The 22,374-nt window shown below is 35.3% G+C and overlaps 1 protein-coding gene and 1 pseudogene across 1 annotated transcript; one reads left to right on the forward strand and one right to left on the reverse strand.

The window, feature by feature from the left end:
- Window positions 1–16,699: 16,699 nt before the first annotated feature.
- On the forward strand, window positions 16,700–20,002 carry LOC113348213 (annotated as a pseudogene).
- A 79-nt stretch (window positions 20,003–20,081) lies between these two features.
- Window positions 20,082–21,536, reverse strand: LOC113348214 (photosynthetic NDH subunit of subcomplex B 3, chloroplastic-like). The gene is made up of 6 exons (XM_026591921.1): window positions 21,179–21,536; window positions 20,965–21,075; window positions 20,822–20,878; window positions 20,646–20,708; window positions 20,503–20,565; window positions 20,082–20,245 (listed from the first exon to the last, which is right to left on the reverse strand). The coding sequence occupies exons 1-6, from the start codon at window positions 21,431–21,433 to the stop codon at window positions 20,189–20,191; spliced, it is 606 nt and encodes a 201-aa protein (XP_026447706.1). The 5' UTR covers window positions 21,434–21,536; the 3' UTR covers window positions 20,082–20,188.
- Between the last annotated feature and the right edge of the window lie 838 nt (window positions 21,537–22,374).

The following is a 22,374-nucleotide window of genomic DNA, read 5'->3' on the forward strand; positions in this document are numbered from 1 at the left end:
GATCTAACTCTTGAATCGGACTTGTTGGAGTCAGGTAATAAATACTCCTGACTCATGGGAACAAATCACTGACTCATATTTTTTAGTCAGATGAGTCATTTCTGACTCAAAAAATAAACATATTGAGTCAGATCCAGATGAATCAGGTGATTTCAGTCAGAAAAACGAGTCAGTTGAATCAGTAGAAAACAAATGCAATGTTACTCTTGCAATCTCTTACCATATATATAAATGATAAAAGTTTCACTTAAAGTAAAATTGCAGACAATTGCTTCCCTCAGGACAATACATTCAATTTTTTTTATTGCATGGATGTTGATTGAGGAGCCAACTTACTGGGGAGATACGGAATTTCATATAGGACAAAGCAATTTTGAGTTTGTATGCACGAAATTCCCTAACCTCCCCAACAAGGACGGAGCTAGGTCTTATATGTTATGAGGTCAAATAATTTTTTGTCCAACATCGGCAAAAAAAGGAAAAATTGATCCATATTTAAGCTACAGAAAGGGTACAAATGAGATGAGCATTTGTTACTACAACGACGTCGACCAATGAAGGAGTAAAAATAATGTACAAGCGTATCATATCGTGGAATATTAGTGAGACTTTTTTTAGGAGAAATGTTAATATATTAAGAAACAATAGAAAGATCTACAAAAGGAAAAAAAAAATACAAACAAAGCTTCAAGAAGCAAAGTCCAAGTTCAAAAACTGACCAAAGCAAGATGCTGTTGTAAAAGGAAAAAACGGAAGCAACAATCCAAACATCAAGCTATGCGCTCGTCATTTCTTCTTTGCTGACTTTCTGTGACCCCTACCAAGCTTGTCATTAATAGGCTCATCCTTCCAGCTTTTCCGCTAGGATCTCTTCTCAATGCAGAATTTTTTTCTACCGGTTGGGCATTTGTCATTCATGTATTGATAGGAATATATGCAAGGGATTTCTCCTGCACACTTCTCTTGTAGATTTCAAAACCTTGACAGTATCACATCCTTGAACTTCAGTATCATCTATTGTATCTTCACCTGTTCCAAAGAGATTTTCAAGCCCTAATTCCAAAATCTCACCTGAAGAGGCAGAGTCCTTGAATAACGTCAACTAGATTATTCTTCAATTTTTCCTCAGTAGACTCAAATCCAGCTGGCTCAGAACTAGGTTATAAGATGCTGAAAGAATTTGAATGTTCAATATCCTCAATAAATGGAGCATCTTCTATTCTCCGTGTATGTTTCTTTTTTCAAGAATAAGCTACCCATTCCTCTTCAACTGGTTGAATATCAATCACCTGAACTTCACAATCATTTCGCACAACCTCACCTGTAGTGATCTCATTCTCAAGAACAGGAGGATCATCTTTCTCAAGAGCATCCCTAATGGAATCTGATTTTTCTATACTCTGCGAGTTATCAATGAGACTTAACTCACCTGCAGAATTAGAGACATGGTTTGTCTTAGGAAACCACTTTTTGATATACTTTGGGGCTGGATTTGAGATACATTTTCCACTTGTATGTCCAGAGCTTTTGCAGTGAGAACAAGCAGAGGGTTTCCAAGGATATTTCTCCCTCAGCTCGTACTTCTTGTCATCGATTTGAAACGGAAGCTTAGAAGGGAAAGAAAAATTGGCATCAATTTCAACAAAAACCCTTGCAAAAGCTATTCTTGTCTTCATCGCAGTTGGAACATCAGTCATGATAGGTTTTCCTACAAGACTAGAAGTTTTAGAAAAACTAATATCATTCCAGAGATGTAGAGGAACACCTCTGAGATTCATCCAAATAGGGACTGAACTTATGGAATCAATCTGTTGTTCTAGAAAAGGAGACCATAGTCGAACAAAAAATAACTTCTTAGAAATATGCACTGATCATATTTCCAACACTTCCCTATGATAGACACATTTTTGTGTCTAATTTGTCCTCAATGTCCGTATTGTTGGAACTCTATTTTTGTACTAATATTGTGTTTTTATGTATTTTTAGGAAAGATATGCTCGAAAAATTATGCGGGGCATCCCCGGAGGACATTTGTTATTCGGACACTCATTTTGGTTAAGGGGCAACCCAATTACTAAGGGGCACCTCAGTTGGGCATTTGCTATTTACACTCCACAGACGATTATGGGCACTTCATCTCTTTAAATTCAAAAACTTTTTTTTGGCGGGAAATGAAGTTCTCAACTGTTAGAATTTCAATCAACAAAATGAAGGTGTTTTAGGGAGATTCAATCGCTCAAACTTGATAGGAAGATGTGATATGGCATGAGGAACACATTATGGGCAGTGGGTTCGATCAGAAGTGGCTGGAAAACACGTGATGATCCTTGAGCCCAAAACAGAGCACGTGCACTGTAACACGAGCAAAAATGGAGTTCTTGTGTGCATGGAAGAGTCCTACTAGCGTTGGAAGAGTGTTGAGGCGTGGAGAATACATTTGGGAGCGTGAAGGATCAAAGTTAACGCGTGCATGGGATTAAAAATGGAAATTTTCGTTATTATTGGCAGCCGAGAATATTTGGATTAAATGGAGAATATATGCAATCAATGGTCGGATTTTTGGCTCCAATTCACTATAAATACAAGGCAAAACAGTTTGGGAAAGGTGAGAAGAGTTTGGGAGGATTTGGATCCGAGAGGAGGAAAAACTTCCTGCTGCTGCTCGAGGAGAGGAAGAAGACGAAGAACTGACGCTCCAGAAGCGTCGTTCTTCAACATCCCCAATAGAAGTTTCCTTGTGTCGCTGTTTACAACGCTGAGTTTGTATCGCTCTTTGCTACACTTCAGTTTTGTTTTATACAGCGCAATTGTAACGCTTATAACTGTTGCGAATCTTTGTTTTAGCATTTTCTCATCTTTTAATCAACTTTTTGAGCTATAAAAATGTATTTTGAGAACATGATTAATATGAGTAGCTAAACCCCAATACTGGGATGATGGAGGAAGCCATATTTCACGCATATGATAATTATATTTAATTCCTTTTTTGACTACTTGCACTTATAATTAATCTTTTAAGATTTTTCTTAATTCATTGTCATTTCATTTGATGGTTTATGCTTGGTCTTAGTACTTTTGATATGCCATGCTTTCGATTTATAATTAATCTTCTAAAAATCTACCTTGGCAAGAATGAGTGTCCTTATTATTTGAGCTATAACTGTTAGGAATAAATATATGAATCATGTGAATGATTAATGGTGGAATCCTGAGTCCCAATATCTCTTGATCCTGTGACAAATTTTTGTGTATATATTTTTATTTATAAATCTTTTCAAGTCCGAGCAACGAATTCTTATTTACCGCAATCTTAATACTACAACAAAATGGCGTCGCCGACGCGGACTTGTATATAGATTTTTTTTTTTTAGGTTTATATTTTTTTTTTATTATGTGTTCCTTTTTACTTTGTCTTTTTTTTTCTTTGATTTACAGGTTCGAAGTGGATCACTAAGGACTTGGAGAGGAAAAAGCTTAAAGCTTAAAGCGAAAAGAGAAGAAAAAAGGACAATTTTAGGATCTAATTTTTAATTTTTTTTTAGAGTGTGTGAGGAAAACTGTAATTTTTTATTTATTTATTTTGGACTTTGGACTTTATACAATTGGACTTTATTCTTTTTTTAACCATACGGAAGGGTATTATTAAAAAAAAATTTATATAAATTGTGTGCAGGGAAGGACGACGATTATTATATCGTCTCGGCCCCTCTGGTTCGTACATGACATAGGAGTCGTGGACCGAGTCGACTTCAATGGTTCATCCCCCGTCTGGTACGGGAGGTAAGTCCATCGAAACACTCGCGAATCTCCTGTAAGCGAGTTACTGTATTCCTTAAGGTGATTCATTGATTGAGACGAATTTGGACTGTCTTTATTTTCCTAGTAAAGGGAAAGGCCTGGCCTAGACAAGATAAGGGTTCGGATTTCGTAACCGCTCCCTTCTTGCCCGCCTTAGGAAAACGAAACCGAACGCGAACCTAAGCCTTGAAACTTGATTAGAATGAGACCAATAGGGTAACCCGCTTATTAGGAAAAAATTTCGAAGGATATTGGTCATCTTTTAAGCATACTTCGAAGTTCTTGATGGTTTCTGTGAGTTGAATGCGTGACTGCGCCGCCTTGTATATCGGTGAGGCCTTGGGTATCAAAGCTCCACCGAGCTTCCCTCGCGTTGATTCAACTTACTTTAACTCGGATTGATTCCATAGGGGTTTTCTTAAACTGTAACGAATTCCCCTTCGAGAGATAGAAGATGGTCTAGAAACAATCTAAGTGGAGCCATCATGCTTTTTGTTTGCTATAAATCTTTAGGTTTGCTTTGGTGGAGTCGAGTCGGCCTTGTTTGTGATTGCGTAGAATTCCCTCGCAATTAAGAATGTCGAGCTGGTATGATAGAAGCCAATACAATGAATATCGACCTGACTTTGAATATGGACATCATCAGTTTTATTACCATGGTGGGAATAGTGGTTGGGAACGCCAAACTTTTCAAGGTTATGGTTCATACCATGGTGAGCCCAATTACTATCGACACGCGAATTGGTCTTACGAGCAAGAAAATCAGGAACACTGTAGTACTGGTTACTCGTTTTTGGAAACTAGTCCTGATTATGATATTTCTGAACCTGTTCCATCTCTAGAAGAGACCCAACAACGGATTGAAAGGACGTATAAACGTGTAGTTGCAATGAATAGTTCAAAAGAAGAGTGTACACAATATTCTGAGATGATAAACGAGAGTGGTGAACGTATAAGTGTTATGCTCAGTGAAATTCAGGCACGTCTAGAGGCAGAAAATGAACAGTTGGCTAATGCTGCTCGAAAGAATCTAAATTTCCAAAATAGGGTTTCTAATTCTACCCTTGATATCAATAGTGAATATTTTCCTAATTTAGAGGACGAGGCTAGAATAAAAGACACTATTTATTTGGATAAGGTTCAATCATCTTTGTACTATTATGATGATGAGGATAGTAGTAATGAAGAATCTGAAATATGTAGGCATAGTGATCAGGAATCTATTAATCCAATTGAGCTTTACAATGATAATATTATTTCTATTTCAAATCCAAATAATTTTAATTAATTATTAACCTATTCAAAAGGAAGAGGATTTGACTAGAGATACCCTCGCTTTAGACGATGTAGTATTTCCTGTTTACAAAGCCGATAATGATTTAGAGGAACGAGTTTATTCTGAGAATAATGTATTAGAGTCTAGCGATTTAGAAACAATAGTCTTAGAAGAAGAATATGAACTCGTAGAGCTATTAAATATGAGTGAGGATGCGTCACTTGAGTATAACCTCGAAGAAACAATTGACTATTTTCAGGATTCCAATGATCTAGAAATTAAGGAAATTGTAGCTAGTTTATCTAGAGATACCAAAAAATCTAAGTTTGGGGGTGATTATCATTCTCCTTGTGCCATACCTTTAGCTCTTACAGAGATCCCTCATTTTGGACTTGATATCTCTGCCTCGACCATTTTACAAGATTACCTTCATACTCGTTTTCCCGAGCCTAATGATGTCCAGGAAGAAGTTCAATCGCTAGAAACCCATCCTATGGTTGATGTGGTTTGCCCAGGCTATGATCCCCAGATTGACTTTGTTTTCCCACCAAATAGTTTTCTTCCAACTGTGGGAATGTTTATATTTCAAATGTGTCGAATATTAAGTTGTGAGACTAAACCTAAATGCATTAGGAAATTAGAATCGACACATTTGCTTAAGAGTGACCACTACTCTCATTGTGGTCAATTATGTAAGTCAAATCTTATTGACTTAGAGAATCCTCAATTATTTAGGTTATTATTGTGCGCTTCTAAGATCATATTTGAGTTTTTCCAGACTCTAAGACCTAATGATTCGGATCCCACCTTTGAAGAAACGCAGCCAATGAAAATTTTCTATTTAGACCCTTTCATAGAACCTGAACCTGAACCACAATTAGATATAAATTTCTTAATCAGGAAACTAAGTAAGGGCATGCTAGTCTTGTTCACTTTCTTGGTTCATTGCAGTTTCTTTTGGTCAGCTCTATTTAGTTTTGAAGACCCACAGTTATTTCGACTGTTACTTTATGGTTCGAGTTGACTAATCCTTTCCTAAGTCTGGCTGAAGACTTTAAAATTAACACTTCTTGGGAGGTATCCCATGCTCATGCAACACGGTAATATCTTTCCTTAAATCTTTCGCTTCAAATGGTAACAATTTCTCCTTGTTCATGCTTTTAGTTTCATCTTTAGAACATTGAGAACAATGTTAGATTTAAGTTTGGGGGTATGGGAGAAACTTTTTAGTTGCAATTATTAAACTCCAGATCCTAGAAATTTATGCCTATTAAGGTTTGCACTAACCAATCTAAGTGGATGGGAACATCTTGGTTATAGGAGTTGAGGAACCAATCTGATTAGATGGAAACATCGAAAGAATCTATTCATAAAAGCACAGAGCTCGGGTGTTAGAAATAACATGATAGTTGCACCATATCTCGTTGAGTCCTTTTCATTTATTTTTTATTTTTTCATTTTAAACTATGTTTCTCTAAGTGATTAGGTGGGGCATACGATTCAAGTATTTACCACTGCTAGGGTGAATTAAGAGTTTTTCTAAAACTCTGTTGCTGCTGCCACTGCTGCTCGTGAAGAACAGGGAAACGGCGACGGTTTATTCATCCTTCGTAACAGTTTCTTCAACTGGTTTGCAACATTTATCTTCATTGTAACAGTTTCTTCATCCTGTTCTGCAACATTTATTTTCAGATTTGTAACGCTTATCTTCATCATAACAGTTGAGAGTTGAAACAGTCAGTCTGTAACGCATTTTTGCTGTTGCAGATTTCCTGTTTCATTGTTTTCTCTTCTTGTATACACTTTTTGAGCCATGAATACATATTTTGAGTGTGTTTTCTACATGATGAGTTAAACCCCAACACTGGGACGACGGAGGAGGTCAAATTTCATCCATGTGGTAATTTAATTAATTCTTTTATTTACTTTTTGCACTAATTTTAATTAAATTAAGATTTTAAATTAATTACTTGTGATTTGATTTGATGGAGTATGCTTAGTCCTAGGGATTTTTGATATGCCATGCTTAATAAATACAAGTAATATTTTATAAAATCTATCTTGGCAATAAACTAGAGTTAATATTTGTTTTGTTTTTGAACTATAATTGCTAGAATTAATTTCTGAACCATTTGAAAATGAAAAAAACGGCCGAATCTTTAGTCCCAGTACTCTGTCCCATATTGTTAATATTTTTTGTATATATTTATTTTCTATTAAGTCTAAAAAATTATCCTTCACAAGTCCGAGAGTTTGAACCTCATTACTACAACCCACGAAAAATCATTAATCATTTTGGTATGGGAGAAACTTTTTAGTTGCAATTATTAAACTCCAGAGCCTAGAAATTTATGCCTATTAAGGTTTGCACTAACCAATCTAAGTGGATGGGAACATCTTGGTTATAGGAGTTGAGGAACCAATCTGATTAGATGAAAACATCGAAAGAGTCTATTCATAAAAGCACAGAGCTCAGGTGTTAGAAATAACATGATTGTTGCACCATTTCTCGTTGAGTCCTTTTCATTTCTTGTTTATTTTTTCATTTTAAACTATGTTTCTCTAAGTGATTAGGTGGGGCACACGATTCAAGTTGTTACCACTGCTGGGGTGAATTAGAGTGACTGAGTTACTAAAAAAAAAAGATCGGACCAGTTAGACGAATCAGAATAAGTATTAACACTTGGATAACAATATGCGTGTGTTCTTCCTGTTTCTGTCGCCTAAGCAAGCGTGGAATGCAGGACCCATGGGAACTGTCGTGTAATCTGCTGACAAGAAGCATGCGCTTGGATCAAAAAGATCTCTTCATGCCGTTATGTTAAAAAAAAAAAAAGAAAAAAAGATGGTTATTGTTCTGTTTAGTCAATTGATGGTTCCTTTGTATTTGCCAGTTTGTTGATCTAGATTTAAGTTATTGACCACTCATTCCCTTGTATATGCCAGTTGTGTTGATATTAGTCAGACCGATATCTCAGTCCATTAGGATAGGTTCATTCTGGCAGTGGTCTTCAGACAGATATGTGAAACGTCTATCATTTGGTTGACATCAAAACCATCTACATTTTTCTATTTCCATCTCCTTTTTCTATCCATATGATTAGTTTGACTCCGAATATGATGTCTATAGTGCAACTATCTGAGTAGAGCGCTATCACTTTATATGAATTTTAGTATGCTTGAGTGTAGACTCGTGTACAACAATTGAAATTTCGCATCAGGGTACTTCCTCCTGTAGTCAGTGATTGTAAGCCAACCAAGGAGATTCTTTAGTGCCTTCCAAGGTTCGTTGTAGATAGCTAGGGTCTGGAGTAAAGGTTTTGTGGGTACACCTCTGGTAAACCCTCCGGAGACAACACTCCGCCACTAGGGCCACCTAGTGGTTTAATGGCTTGCTGCACGTGCTAAGTGTAGTCATTTTACTTTCTAGATTAGACTTGCTCGAGGACTAGCAAATAATAAGTTTGGGGGTATTTGATAGACACATTTTTGTGTCTAATTTGTCCTCAATGTCCGTATTGTTGGAACTCTATTTTTGTACTAATATTGTGTTTTTATGTATTTTTAGGAAATAAACATTTTAGGAAAGATCTGCTCGAAAAATTATGCGGGGCATCCCCGGAGGACATTTGTTATTCGGACTCTCATTTTGGTTAAGGGGAAACCCAATTACTAAGGGACACCTCATTTGGGCATTTGCTATTTACACTCCACAGACGATTAGGGGCACTTCATCTCTTTAAATTCAAAAACTTTTTTTTGGCGGGAAATGAAGTTCTCAACTGTTAGAGTTTCAATCAACAAAATGAAGGTGTTTTAGGGAGATTCAATCGCTCAAACTTGGTAGGAAGATGTGATATGGCATGAGGAATACATTATGGGCAGTGGGTTCGATCAGAAGTGGCTGGAAAACGCGTGATGATCCTTGATCCCAAAACAGAGCATGTGCATTGTAACACGAGCAAAAATGGAGTTCTTGTGTGCATGGAAGAGTCCTACTAGCGTTGGAAGAGTGTTGAGGCGTTGAGAAGACATTTGGGAGCGTGAAGGATCAAAGTTAACGCGTGCATGGGATTAAAAATGGAAATTTTCGTTATTATTGGCAGCCGAGAATATTTGGATTAAATGGAGAATATATGCAATCAATGGTCGTATTTTTGGCTCCAATTCACTATAAATACAAGGCAAAACAGTTTGGTAAAGGTGAGAAGAGTTTGGGAGGATTTGGATCCGAGAGGAGGAAGAACTTCCTGCTGCTGCTCGAGGAGAGGAAGAACTTCCTGCTGCTGCTCGAGGAGAGGAAGAAGACGAAGAATTGACGCTCCAGAAGCGTCGTTCTTCAACATCACCAGCAGCAGTTTCCTTGTGTCGCTGTTTACAACACTGAGTTTGTATCGCTCTTTGCTACACTTCAGTTTTGTTTTATACAGCACAATTGTAACGCTTATAATTTTTGCGAATCTTTGTTTTAGCATTTTCTCATCTTTTAATCAACTTTTTGAGCTATAAAAATGTATTTTGAGAACATGATTAATATGAGTAGCTAAACCCCAATATTGGTATGATGGAGGAAGCCATATTTCACTCATATGATAATTATATTTAATTCATTTTTTTGACTACTTGCACTTATAATTAATCGTTTTAAGATTTTTCTTAATTCATTGTCATTTCATTTGATGGTTTATGCTTGGTCTTAGTACTTTTGATATGCCATGCTTTCGATTTACAATTAATCTTCTAAAAATCTACCTTGGCAAGAATGAGAGTCCTTATTATTTGAGCTATAACTGTTAGGAATAAATATATGAATCTTGTGAATGATTAATGGTGGAATCCTGAGTCCCAATATCTCTTGATCCTATGACAAATTTTTGTGTATATATTTTTATTTATAAATCTTTTCAAGTCCGAGCAACGAATTCTTATTTACCGCAATCTTAATACTAAAACACCCTATCTTCTTTGAGAGAAAATTTAAATAAGAATGCTTGCTCTCCATGAATAGTCATGGAGAAATCCCTTTGATTTTCCACAGAAAAATTAAATTTTCTTTCACAAAATTATAATCGAGCCTATTTCCCACAAAATAACCGACTAAAAAAAGATTTACGAGTAGCTATATGGGGTTGTAGTTTGCCTGAAGAGAAGAAAGCAAAATCATTGACATCTTTTCTAAGTTCTTCAAACGAAAGTTTCAGTGAAAGTGAAGATGAAGAAGATGAAAGATCTTTGAGACAAGAGATATAGCTTTGAGATCTAATTCGAATTCCTCCCAATTCTTTAACTGGCAAAGAAGATCCTCCCTCCATCCCTCCCTCCATCTGTTTTTTTTAAGTAGCCTAGCAAGAAAATGTTTAAGGGAAAGTGTCAAGCATCACTGTTTCTTAACTTCCTTATTGCAAACCAATGCTGTAAAATGCAAAACTGAAAGACGCAAGTGGAAAGACTTGACCAGTATAATTTTGTAGAAATTAACATTTAATCCCATATTAGTTGGGATTTAGACACTCTAGTCTAGCATCTTCAGGCCTAGTATTAGGTGATCCAAATTTATATAATTTGATATGAGTCGGTCCATTTAAGAACGATTCAGTCCAAAGTTAACATTTTGGATGACACAAATACCCATCAATAGTAAATGTGGCATTTCTTCTCCATAATCAGTTTTAATTTCCAAACTAGAAATAGCTCCTATATACTCCTGATATGATCTTGATAAAATTTCAGCTCAAATTTCGATTTACGATCAGGTTTAAATCATTTTACGCATCTCTATCTTTCCCCTCTCAATCAGCCGCGAGGAATCTTTGGAAGAAGATCTCAAAACAAACAGATCTGGTAAAATTTCATCAAAATCTTGTTTAAAATTCATTTAATTTGAGATCAATTGTTTGATTTTAACATTTTCTTCTGAAATCTTACTCCGATTTCTTTTGCGATGCTTTAGGTATTTTTTTGATTGGTTATCAGATGATATTTTGATTGGTAGATGTGTATTTGTGGTTAGTTTTTTGTTTAAGTTCACGGATCCATTAGATGTATAAATTTTTTTGGAAATTCTAGATTTGTATAAGATCTATTCAAGGTTTAGAATTTTTTTAAGAATTGGTTTTGATTGTTGATCATCTTCTATTCAAGTATTGATACTTAATATTCTTATATACAGATTTGAAGGACTTATTGTAAGAATTCTTATATCCATTGATTTCATTTTAAGATATAATTGATTTCTATATATAATCCACAAGGAACAAATTGAAAAATGACAGATGACACTAATAGCTTTAGAGTACCCATTTTATATCCTTCTTGTGTTAAAAAGTTGAGGATACAGTAATATACTAGGAGAATATATAGAAACGTGCCGTTCAAATTGTTAGATTGCACAAGTATATAGTGTTTAGTTTCCGTTAGTGCTGATGAAAACTTTGATATAGCATCGATAGTTGGTATACATTATGTACTGTAACTTCAGAGCTATCAAAATAGCTATTAATCATTTGTTGTAGTTGCATCATTTATGCCTAATAAGTTCTCATCTAATTTAATTTTCTTGCAAACCGACTGTTTTTGATAGACCCTTTATTTTACATTGCTTTATGCGGTGCAATTCTTTTTCTCCCTATTATGTTCTATTAAAGCTAGTTTGATACGTTCAATAGGCTACCTTCCTTTTAATATGTTTGCAGAACGAACACCAGTTTATTGTTTATATGGTTAAATATCTTAAGTATTCACCATGTTTAACGGTCTTCTAATATCTTCTCACTTGATTTATCTGGTACAGTTAGTTAAATGAACGTCGGCATACACTAATGGAAGAATTTGCTAAGGATTAGTATATGCATGGAAATAGTGCTCCTGAACTGGAAGGGGAGATATCGACGGTGAGGGTAAACAGATTATTTTAATAATTGTATATATTTTTTTATACATGCCAGTATATTCGAATAGTTTGGATCTGTATCCAGTGTCGTGCTGCTTTGTTTTCTTATCATAGTGATTATTTTAAGTTGTAAAGTTGTTATTTTCAGTACACAATTTAGAGGCGGATGATGCCCAAAACATTCTTCATCGCTGTTACGTTGTGTTAAGTCCAGTCTCAATCCTAAATTTACCAGTTGTACCACAGACAACCATTCGAATTTTTAGGGACATAGAGATTATATTGTGTTTGGTTCCATTTGTATCTAAGACTCTTTTCGAATTAGAAGGCTTGGTTGGGTTTCCTTTCCTGTAATTTCCTGCTTTCAGCAAAACCATAATAATATGTGCAACAATTGAGTTCGGTGGAAGGTGCAGGATTAATATCAGGACCTTAGTGGGAGTCTTCTGTTTTCATAGATTCGTTTAGCGGTAGGGAGGCTTAATGTGTACATAATTGTACAAATTTTGATTCTTAATGTGTATATAATTGTATACAGGTTGATTCTTAATATCCACATAATATTTAATATCTCTATTAGTTTTATTAGTAAATTGAATCGGACATACCTTTAATACACGAATCCAATGGTTCTATAAGTAAAAATGGTGCATATCTTGGATAAAGCATGTACCATTCATAAACTAAATATTGTTTTTCTCTTTTATCAGAATAATTTTTTGGAAAGGTATCTTTAAAACACGAATATTAGCTTTATAATTTTTTTCTCTCACTTTTGGATGGTTTAAAGACTTAATTGTTCCTTAATGTAAATGTCATTCTTTCACAGGTTCATTGTGAAGGATATGTCTACTGTATACCATGTATTCCAATTGCTTGATAAGTTTTAGGTTGAATTCCAGATAACTCTTTTCTTTCATGTATTCCAAACTTGACAAGATGCGATTTATTTGTTATTTTCTGTTTGCATCTCTAATGTGATATGTGAGGTTAACTTAGGGGGAAGCTGGTGTTGATGACGCCGGTGAAGTTCCCGATATCTCTAAATGAGAATGTATAATATGGCTTGCAATTTCGACAGATTAATTGGATCTCAGTCCTCTGTGAATACCTGGTTCAAGCGACAAGGTAAGCCAGTTTTATTTCACTATATGTGATGTACTTATTTGTACACCAGTTTTACGCGGTGTACTTTTTACTGCACCAGTTTTATCATACTGGTTATAATTCGTGCACTTTGTTTCTGCATTTATTATTTCCAAGAAACTATGAAGCTAGTATTTGCATTCAGACTTATTTACTACAGTGATCTTATGACATTCAAGGAGTTTGTTATGGATTTTTTGCTTTTGGATACTTTTAGTTGAATTGGTTTGGTATTACAAAATTTTAATTTTTTATATAGTGGATTGATTGATTTTAGCACAATTTAGTAGAACTGTGAATGGGTAAGTGATGTTTGTGATGTATTGGGCTTGCTATAATGTTTGTTAAATGGTATTGTTGTCGTGCTTTTGCACCACTAATATGTGGGTGACTTTTTAATGATTTTAATGTTGTCTTTGCTATCAGAATTAATTTGTCGAAACCATGACTCAAAGTTGGTTCTGTTGCAAACGCTTGCTCATCTTTTTTTAATCCCGGGGACATGTACTACCTAAAGATGACCGAGAAGAATAAGCAATTCAACTGTTTTGGCTAGCATTAATGCTTTCAGTCTCTTGAAAGCTTTTAGGGAGATCAGTTCCACATGCGCCATACAAGAGTCTTTCTCAAGACTTACAAAGATGGTAATTATATTGTTAGTAATGCAATAAATTGCAGATAATAAGAAATGAAATTGGCTTCGATCCGATTACTCTGATAGTTTTCGGACTGATCCATTCAGGAACCTGAAACTGTTGAGAAATGCTGTGGATTTTCAAAGCAATTGTTTGACACTTAGCTTGCAGGGTAATTTCTCTCTACTACCAGTTATATTATGTCTTTTACTTTTTTATAACATATCTTTTACCTTGCTTATTTTGGTATGCCTATTTTGGTAATGTGTACATAGTTGGACACATGTTGATTCTTAATGTGCACATGATTGTACACCTGTTAATCGTTAAGGTGTACATAGTTGTACACATGTTAGTTGACGTACACATATTTGTACACCTGTTGAATGTTAATGCTCACATTGTTCTACACATGTTAGTTGAAGTGCACATAGTTGTACACCTGTTAATCGTTAATTTGCACATAGTTCTACACATTTTGATGGTTAATATGCACATAATTGTACACATGTTGATCGTTAATGTGCACATAATTGTACACTTGTTTATTGTTAATGTGCGCATAATTGTACACCTATGAATGATTGTTTAGAAATATTCCAAAAAAATATTTGTGCACAAAATTATCTGCTAATTTTCATCCTTTAAGGTTGAGTATATCAAAATCAGGCTGATTCTTTGGTTTACAATAGTAAAACCTTAAGGAAAACATATTTTATTGTTGTTTGCAGTGTAAAACTTAAAGGAAATAGTAATTTATTATTGTCTGAAGTATCTTATCTTCTTATAACTTGATTTTTTAGACTTCAACAGACACATTATTTGTTAATATCTCGAGTCCTTAGCCTTTTTCTTAATCTCAATTGCAGGTGTAATGAAGGTCAAAGATGATAGATGAGTCCCCCAACTTATGTTCCTATGCTTGCAGCCCAAGATGCGGCAACACGATGTAAGGTATTTGGTCTAGTTGTATACTTGGTTCCCTTTACAAGACTTTTTACATTAGGCTTTCTTAGGTGAGTTTGTCATGTGTTGAAGGTATGTTGAGTTCTTCTCATATGAGTTCGGTATCCTACGAAATACATTGTTCATCAACTTTTAAAGCATAATTTCTCATTTGTATTTCTTGTCATGACCATATAAAGCACTATTTAAATAACTTTATTTAGGTTTGCGATTAGTTCTGTTTACAATATTCATACTGATTAGTAAAACTATGCCTACAACATTTATCATTCGACATTACGGATTTTCCTTTGTTGGTTTACTTATTATCTTTTCCATTTGTATCTCATTTGTTCGGAACCCCTCATTTTCTTTCCAATTTTTTCTTTGTCGTATCGGATTGTGCAGAAGATGGACAGCGTGAACGATGTTTTGGAACATTTGTTCGGAACCCCTCATGGATATATTGCATGTTATGTGGGCCTGAATGTTGGATTCTCTGAATTTTTACAACAGTTTACATAGTTGTACACAACCGTTTAAATTAGAATTCTAAAAAATGAAAATTATATAGTCATATGGGTACTATTTTTGTAGTCGGAAAAAGCTTTCCGAATATATAAATTTTGTAAATTTTTGACGAGCGGTTTGAAAGATAAATTGTTTTTGAACTATTTGTATATTATTTAAAATTGTTGACATCATCATGAGTCATCTTAGACTAAACTGCAAATATTTGGACTAAATTGTAAAAGGGTTATTAGTGTACTTTCTTATATTTTGGACTAATATGTACCTAGTTACCTCGAGCTGAACTAAATCGTACTTTTGAACTGATTTTTGTACTAAACCATATTTTTCCCTAAAATTTTGACCTTACTTAAAAGAACAAAATTTCCAACTTTGCCAAATTTATATGCCCCCACAACTAATACAAACCATTGGCTACGTTGTTTTTCCGGTTATGATCATTAAACCAAATGATGCTTTGGTCGGAATATAATCATTGTTTGGCACATAATATAAAATATAGTCAGGAAGACTTACTTAGTAAAATATTCATATTTTTTCCCAACAGATTATACATGTTAGGATGTATTTTCTGCCAGGCCAAGCACTATGGTCAATGATTTCGGTACGCTGTATCTTAATTGTAACGAAATGCAGCTAAGATGGACTTTCATATCGCCTTAAAGTAGTGATATCCGTCAGCTACTCTACAAAGTTGATTAGATTTGGCAAGCTTTATAGAGAAATTTCACGGAGGCTGAGTATCCGTTTGCTTTTTCACTTTACGGAAACTGCATTTTCGTGTAATATTCAACGAGTACTCAGTATCCGTTTCTGGTTTTCACTATTTTACGTTAATATTTCTTTTTTTCACTTATTTTTTCCTTTACTTTCACTTTTTTTTTTACACGAACTCAATATCCATTTGGTATTATTTGATTTCCGTGTAGTATAGCTAAGGGATGACACAACGCCATAGTGAGGTTGACTTTAAACCCATCTTCCTTGACCTTAAATAAGTTATAGTTAAGAAAAATCCCTCACCATAATGCTTGACCTCATAAGATTTGGACCTGCATCGTGTAACATAGACTAACAAGTTAAAATGGAAAGCAGTAGTTTTAGATTTATTATGGTAATCCTGCGTGAAACAAGCAAAAACTCCCGCCCCCAAATTCTATTTGCTTCAAGAAAAAAAACTCTCGCCCCCGGCTCTAGAAAGAGGAGTGCTACTACTACACATACCGACTCTCGCTCCCGCAAAAAAATCCCGATAGAAGATGGGATGGCTCATGCCCGCAAAAAAATCCCGATAGAAGATGGGATGGCTCATGTGCATGGAATTATCAATGGGTGTTTAGTAGAGGGATTTCGGGACAAATACTCGGTAAACCTAGCATTTTCGGCTCCGTAAATAACATGGGACTGGGTTGTGGATCCCACTGGTCTGTCTTCCTTAGATAACCCGCGGTCCAATTTATCATTGGGAACGGAGAAAGTCAATCCAAGAGACGGGGGTTACAGTCCTCTTTAACCAGACCCATTTTTTCTCTTGATTCTCTATTTTCTTTGATCACTTCCTCTCTTGACTCTGAAATTGAATTTCATTTTCGGTGTTTTCTACTTCTACTAGTGACCTCACTAACTTGAATTTTGTGGGAATAAACCTTAGATAGTGTATTATTATAACCCAAAATCTTGATCTGAAGTCACAGAGCGTTAGAGCAATAACTTGCAACTGGAGGAGAATTTAGGATTTTGTTGTAGATGAAGATGGTGAAAATAGCAATGGTAAGTTATTTAACTTATTTTTCAGGAGATTGTCTTAATAAAATTACAATTTTGTTGATCCAGGGTTCAAGATATGGTGCTCCCTGTTGAAAAGCTTGGTTCACTTGTTTTAAGAACCATTTGTAAACCTGTTGCCAACAGACTCAAGAAAGCAGCTGGTAAACACCCTAGATTTCGTGAACACATCATCGGTATTGCCCAGGTTTGTTTGTTTTCCCCTTTGTCTCTCTACATTTCATTGAAATGGAGATTTTTTTTTTGTGATAATTGAAAGTATATGGTTTGCTAGTCATATCACATTGCTATATTCATGGGGCTAGCTAGAGATTAGTAAGAACGCGGAATTGAATTCCGTAAGGCGGAGTTTTCAGAAAAAGACGTTTCTTGGGGTACAATGTGTCCAAACTTCAAAGCACTTCTAGAATATGCCATCATGACTTGTTGCAGTAGATAGAGATCAAAATTTCGTTACAGTGAATGGTGTTTATGCTAATTTATGGAACATTCTGAGCTGAGAATTTCCGCATTGAAAGAATAAATTGTTATGTTACCTTTGAGATCTTTTCAATTCCTAATTGAATCATTCTGATTTTTTTTGAAGCATAGAATTTATTAAACTACTAAAGGGCTGTTACATGAGGATATATAATCCCCCAACATTCATCAATTACAATTAGATTGGTAAGCCATGAATCTGCAATTACAATCAATTGAATCATTCTGATAATATAAAGCTAAGCAATTTTACCGCGAAACACAAATATTTTAGATGTCATCACATGTAGACTTACTTTTTTTGGTTGACCACGAAAGTAGTATTAAAAAAAAGGGACCTTAACTAGCTGAGATGCATGCTCATGAAGTCACTTAACAACTGATTTTAAAGAATCTAATGTACTAATTCCTCGTAGTTACAAGCTGTGACTGGTGTTGCACTACATAATCAAACTGGTGTGGTTGCTCTCGGGAAGGAATATCTATTACTTATTCAACAATACAACTAGTAGCAGCTTGTTATCTGTACTGAAGTTGTCACATGTGCTCATATTCAGTAATAGATGTAATTTTTGCCTATTTATGACTTATTGTACCAGACAAACCATAGATTTACGACAACCGCGCAAAGTCGGATTTATGGTCATGCGCCTGTGTTGCGACCCGACCTCTGAATAAAGAGGAAGCTGTTCAAGCTGCTGCAGATCTTCTTGGAGAAATCTTTGTCTTCTCGGTAAGGTATTTTCATATAGAAATAATTGACATTATATGTTGTTTCATGGAAGTTCTGGATTGGAACTTGGAATCTTGCACAATTGGACCGCATCAAAATTGGATATATGAATTTTCTTACGGCTGGCTTAGCCCAACGTATGTTTTGGTTTATGTTGGGAGATATATATATTTAAAAACATTGTTTTGTAATATTATATCAAACTTAAAAAATTAGAGCGGGGTCTTGGGAGGTCTACTGATTTAAAAGTTAATTTTTTGCAGATTTAGCTTCTGATTTCCATGACGGTTTTTTGTCAACTTAATATTCTCAATTAAATTCATTAATTTCGGTTTTATATTCTAGCCGTTTTATTACTGTTATGGAGGATTTTAAGTATGCAGTTATTATTGATTTAATTCTCATTAAACCGAATTGATTTCCTTTGAGTTATAAAAGACAGTTTTTAGAGAAGATGAATTACTGAGTTTTTTCATCTATTTGTATTCTGAGCAAGTGTAAGATAGAGTAAGAGTTGGTTCGATTTCTCAAGGTGCAGAGAAATCGAACAAGAGAGAATCAGCTGTTTTATCCCATAGGTGTTCGACAAGTTTTTGATTGCCAGCACAATCAAGAGGCAGAGTCGCGAAATACCTTAAAGATGTTTGAGATTTATTTTGTGTGAATTTTCTTTATTGCTTCCAACAGTTTATTTGGTCTTCTTTTGGGGGTTGAATCAAGAGTCCACTTCTGTTTATGGCTGACTTGCATGTTTGTCTATTTTCTTGAGTACATATATAAATTATGCCTGACTGAATCTGTTTATCCCTCATCAAATATTATCCGCGTTCATCCGTACATCCATATGTCTAAAGCTTGTTCCAGGCTATGCTGCCTATGGTTCTGTTTTGTGATGTTACGTAGCTTGCAACATATATTTTGGCCCATGGTCAAATTTTTTATTAGTGTGCATTCTTTTGTGAAGGTTGCTGGTGCTGCTATTATCTTTGAAGTACAAAGAAGTGCTAGATCTGAAGCCAGGAAGGAGGAGTTGCGCAAGCACGAGCTTGAGGTAATACTTGTTTGTCTTTCTTTGGAACCCGACACTATTCCTTCATTTTCACTTTGTGTGTTCTTAAATTTGAAAATTTACGCTTCTTTTGATATAAGAGTGATCTCAGTTCTTTTCCTGTCTGCATCCTTAACTTTTGCTTCCACATCTTAAAATTTTGCCAAATGATTTGCTTTTTTTTTTTTTTCTTTTTTTTGAGCGTGTTTTCCTGTTGGTTAGTGTCACTAACTGGGAACCCGTTTTACGGTTCACTGTGCAGGCAATAAAGCAAAAAGAAGAAAATTTAGAAAGAGAACTAGGGTTCACTACAGGGAAACTGGCAGAACTAGAGCACTTAGCTATGGCCGAAGGACTCTCTGGTATTTTCAACTTCAGGAATCCTAATTGCACTACAAACGCCAAAGCAGGATCAGAAACTCGTTCGAACGCTGATGACCAGTCAGCAACCCATGCTCGTAAAGATCCCAAGTTAGCACCACCTGCTCATTCTACTAAAGATACCAAGCAAGGTACTTCACCTGGTCATTGAGATACTTGCTCCAGAGTTTTTTTTTTTACAGTGGTGATATGATGCGGAGGATCTTATGTCAGATAGGGTTGAATTGTTTTGAAAGTTAATACTAGTGGTCATGTTTTGCATGGTTCTGTGAAAGGAGACCGTGCATTTTAATGAACCATACTTTTTGACCTGTTTCTTTAGATTCTATAAAAACCATTGTTGCATTGGGATCAATAACTTTTGCAACATAGTAAGGAACCATTTTTGTTGCTCCATGACCAGAAGGTTGTGGATCCTTTCAACTAACCTTGCATAGTGGAAAGAAGAAAAGGCTCACCAAACATTTTCAACTCATGAATGCCAATTTGTTAAATACAGGATAAGGAAATTGATTATATTTCAAATTTTATAATAATAAAATCATCTTTCGTAAGACCATTCATGTGCCCTCCATTCGGGCAACTGTTGGATGACAACCTGCAATGCAACATACATGGAGTCGGGATATCAGCGTGCATGTGTGGTAGGGTGCATGGGAAATATGCTTCATAAGAATCAAAAACAGGCATGGGATCCAGCATCCAGGGGCAAGTCCCCCCACATAAACTTTCTAGCATTTTTAGCTTTTAAACCAACAAATAAGATGAAGATTTGCGCTGTGCATCTCATAGAGATACGTTCTAGCATTTCCATTCAGTTATAGTTATGCTATCATAATGGTTGTTTTTACAAACCTCTCCTCTAGAGTCCGGTTTACCGACTGTGGTTTGACATGCAAGTCTCCATGTCTTTGGCTTCTGTTGACAAAAATTCAGAAAAATAATTCAAGTGGCTAAATTCAGAAAACCTGATAAAAAGGTATAGTATAAAGTCATACCTTACAGAGAATCTCCTTCTCTTTGTCTGTACGGAGGCTCAAGAGTTCCTTTCCTTGAACAACCTGTACTACTAAAGACAGACATTATTAGTATAGCAAAAAACCAACACTCGTCGTGGAATATTATCCGGTCACCGTAAGTCCCTTGGAAGCTAAAAAAGGAAATAGTATTGTACCTCAACTATGCATGTTCCACATGTTCCTCCTCCTCCACAGTTTAGAAGAGGTCTCGCCTGATGAAAAAACATCACCAAGCGGTTTCAAGATAGACATTTGGTCCATCAAAAGAAACATCAATTGGTTGAAAAGAGAGACTTACATTTGGTCCATAGAGTTCAATGTTGGTATCCAACATTATATCTCTAAGTTTCTGCCCTCCACAAGCTGAACGGGTGTGTATATCCAGACTTCCATCAGGTAGCAAGACTGACTGTAGGAATTAAAAACCATAAAGAAACTTGATCACAATTTATCACATTTGGGCTTGCATTGGACATGGTCTAAGTACCGAGATTGATATTAACATTACTTACGTTTACAAATGCGAAATCAATTGACGGTGGTTCTTCAGTTGAGGTAGTCTCTTCTGATTCAACGACCTCAGTGACCGAACCAACAGCTCTAACTTTCCCTCCAGGGAATGTAGCTCTTCTGTTAGGCAGTGGCAGGATAATACTATTGGTGCTGAGTTTAGTGTTGCAGTTTAAGTTAGAGGAAGAAGAAGAGAGTGATGTGCGAGAAACTAATGCAGAAGAAGAAGAAGAATTGATCAAATTCAGGGTACTCATTCTTATTAAAATTTGATAAAATCTTTGAAAGTAGTAGTTACTGCTGAATCATTTAATTTTTTTTCAAAGTTTTGAAGTTCACGGTATGAATTAGAGATAATTTCAAAATATTTGTGTGGCTCCAAGCTATTATTTATCTTATCCAGCCTAAAATGGATTTTTATCTCAATTCTGCAATTCAATTTGGCAGTTTTTACTATTTGTTCAACGACAAAATGAGAATCCGGTTACAAATTTTCTTCGTCTTTTACAAGCAATTAGGAATTTAGGCATGTAACTTTAGAGTAACAAACCCAAAGGTCCGGCTGCCTAGTTTTACCATTTTTATCATTATCTAGAGACTCTAGACTAGCGGCTCGAATATTAATTTTGATCCGCAAACAAATATGATGCTTACCGGTTTCGAACTCAGGTTACTGATATCACCTTCCAGTAGCTGCAAATTTTATAACCGGAGGTATAGAAAAATTATTTGAGACCTATCATTAGAAGATAAAATAAGTCACTGTGCTGTAAAATAGAAAATTCCTTAGCCAACTATTTTCTTTAATGGCTAATTTACCCCTGATTAATCAGTGTTAATTCGGTTGATTAAGAGATATTTAATCTCGTTAGCCTATATCAACTAATGTTAATCAAGACATGAAAAAAGCCAACCCAGAATCGATAGATATTCATGCACTTGTAAATCGATTCTGGATTTATGTTTTAATTCACGAATAACATCCAAAGTAGGTGCATACTACTCACTACATAGTCTAATTGTAAAGAAACGGAGATTATAAGTTACATATAGACCGATTCTAGGTTAAATTTTATGCAGAAAAGTTGGCATTCTTTCCAATAATTTTTTTACATGAACCGATTATGGGCTTAGCAATTAAAGACTATATAATCGTTTTATGTAAACATTCACATAACCCAATTCTAGCAACAACAAA

This window comes from Papaver somniferum, chromosome 2 (genome assembly GCF_003573695.1).
Source record: "Papaver somniferum cultivar HN1 chromosome 2, ASM357369v1, whole genome shotgun sequence".
NCBI lineage: Eukaryota > Viridiplantae > Streptophyta > Magnoliopsida > Ranunculales > Papaveraceae > Papaver > Papaver somniferum.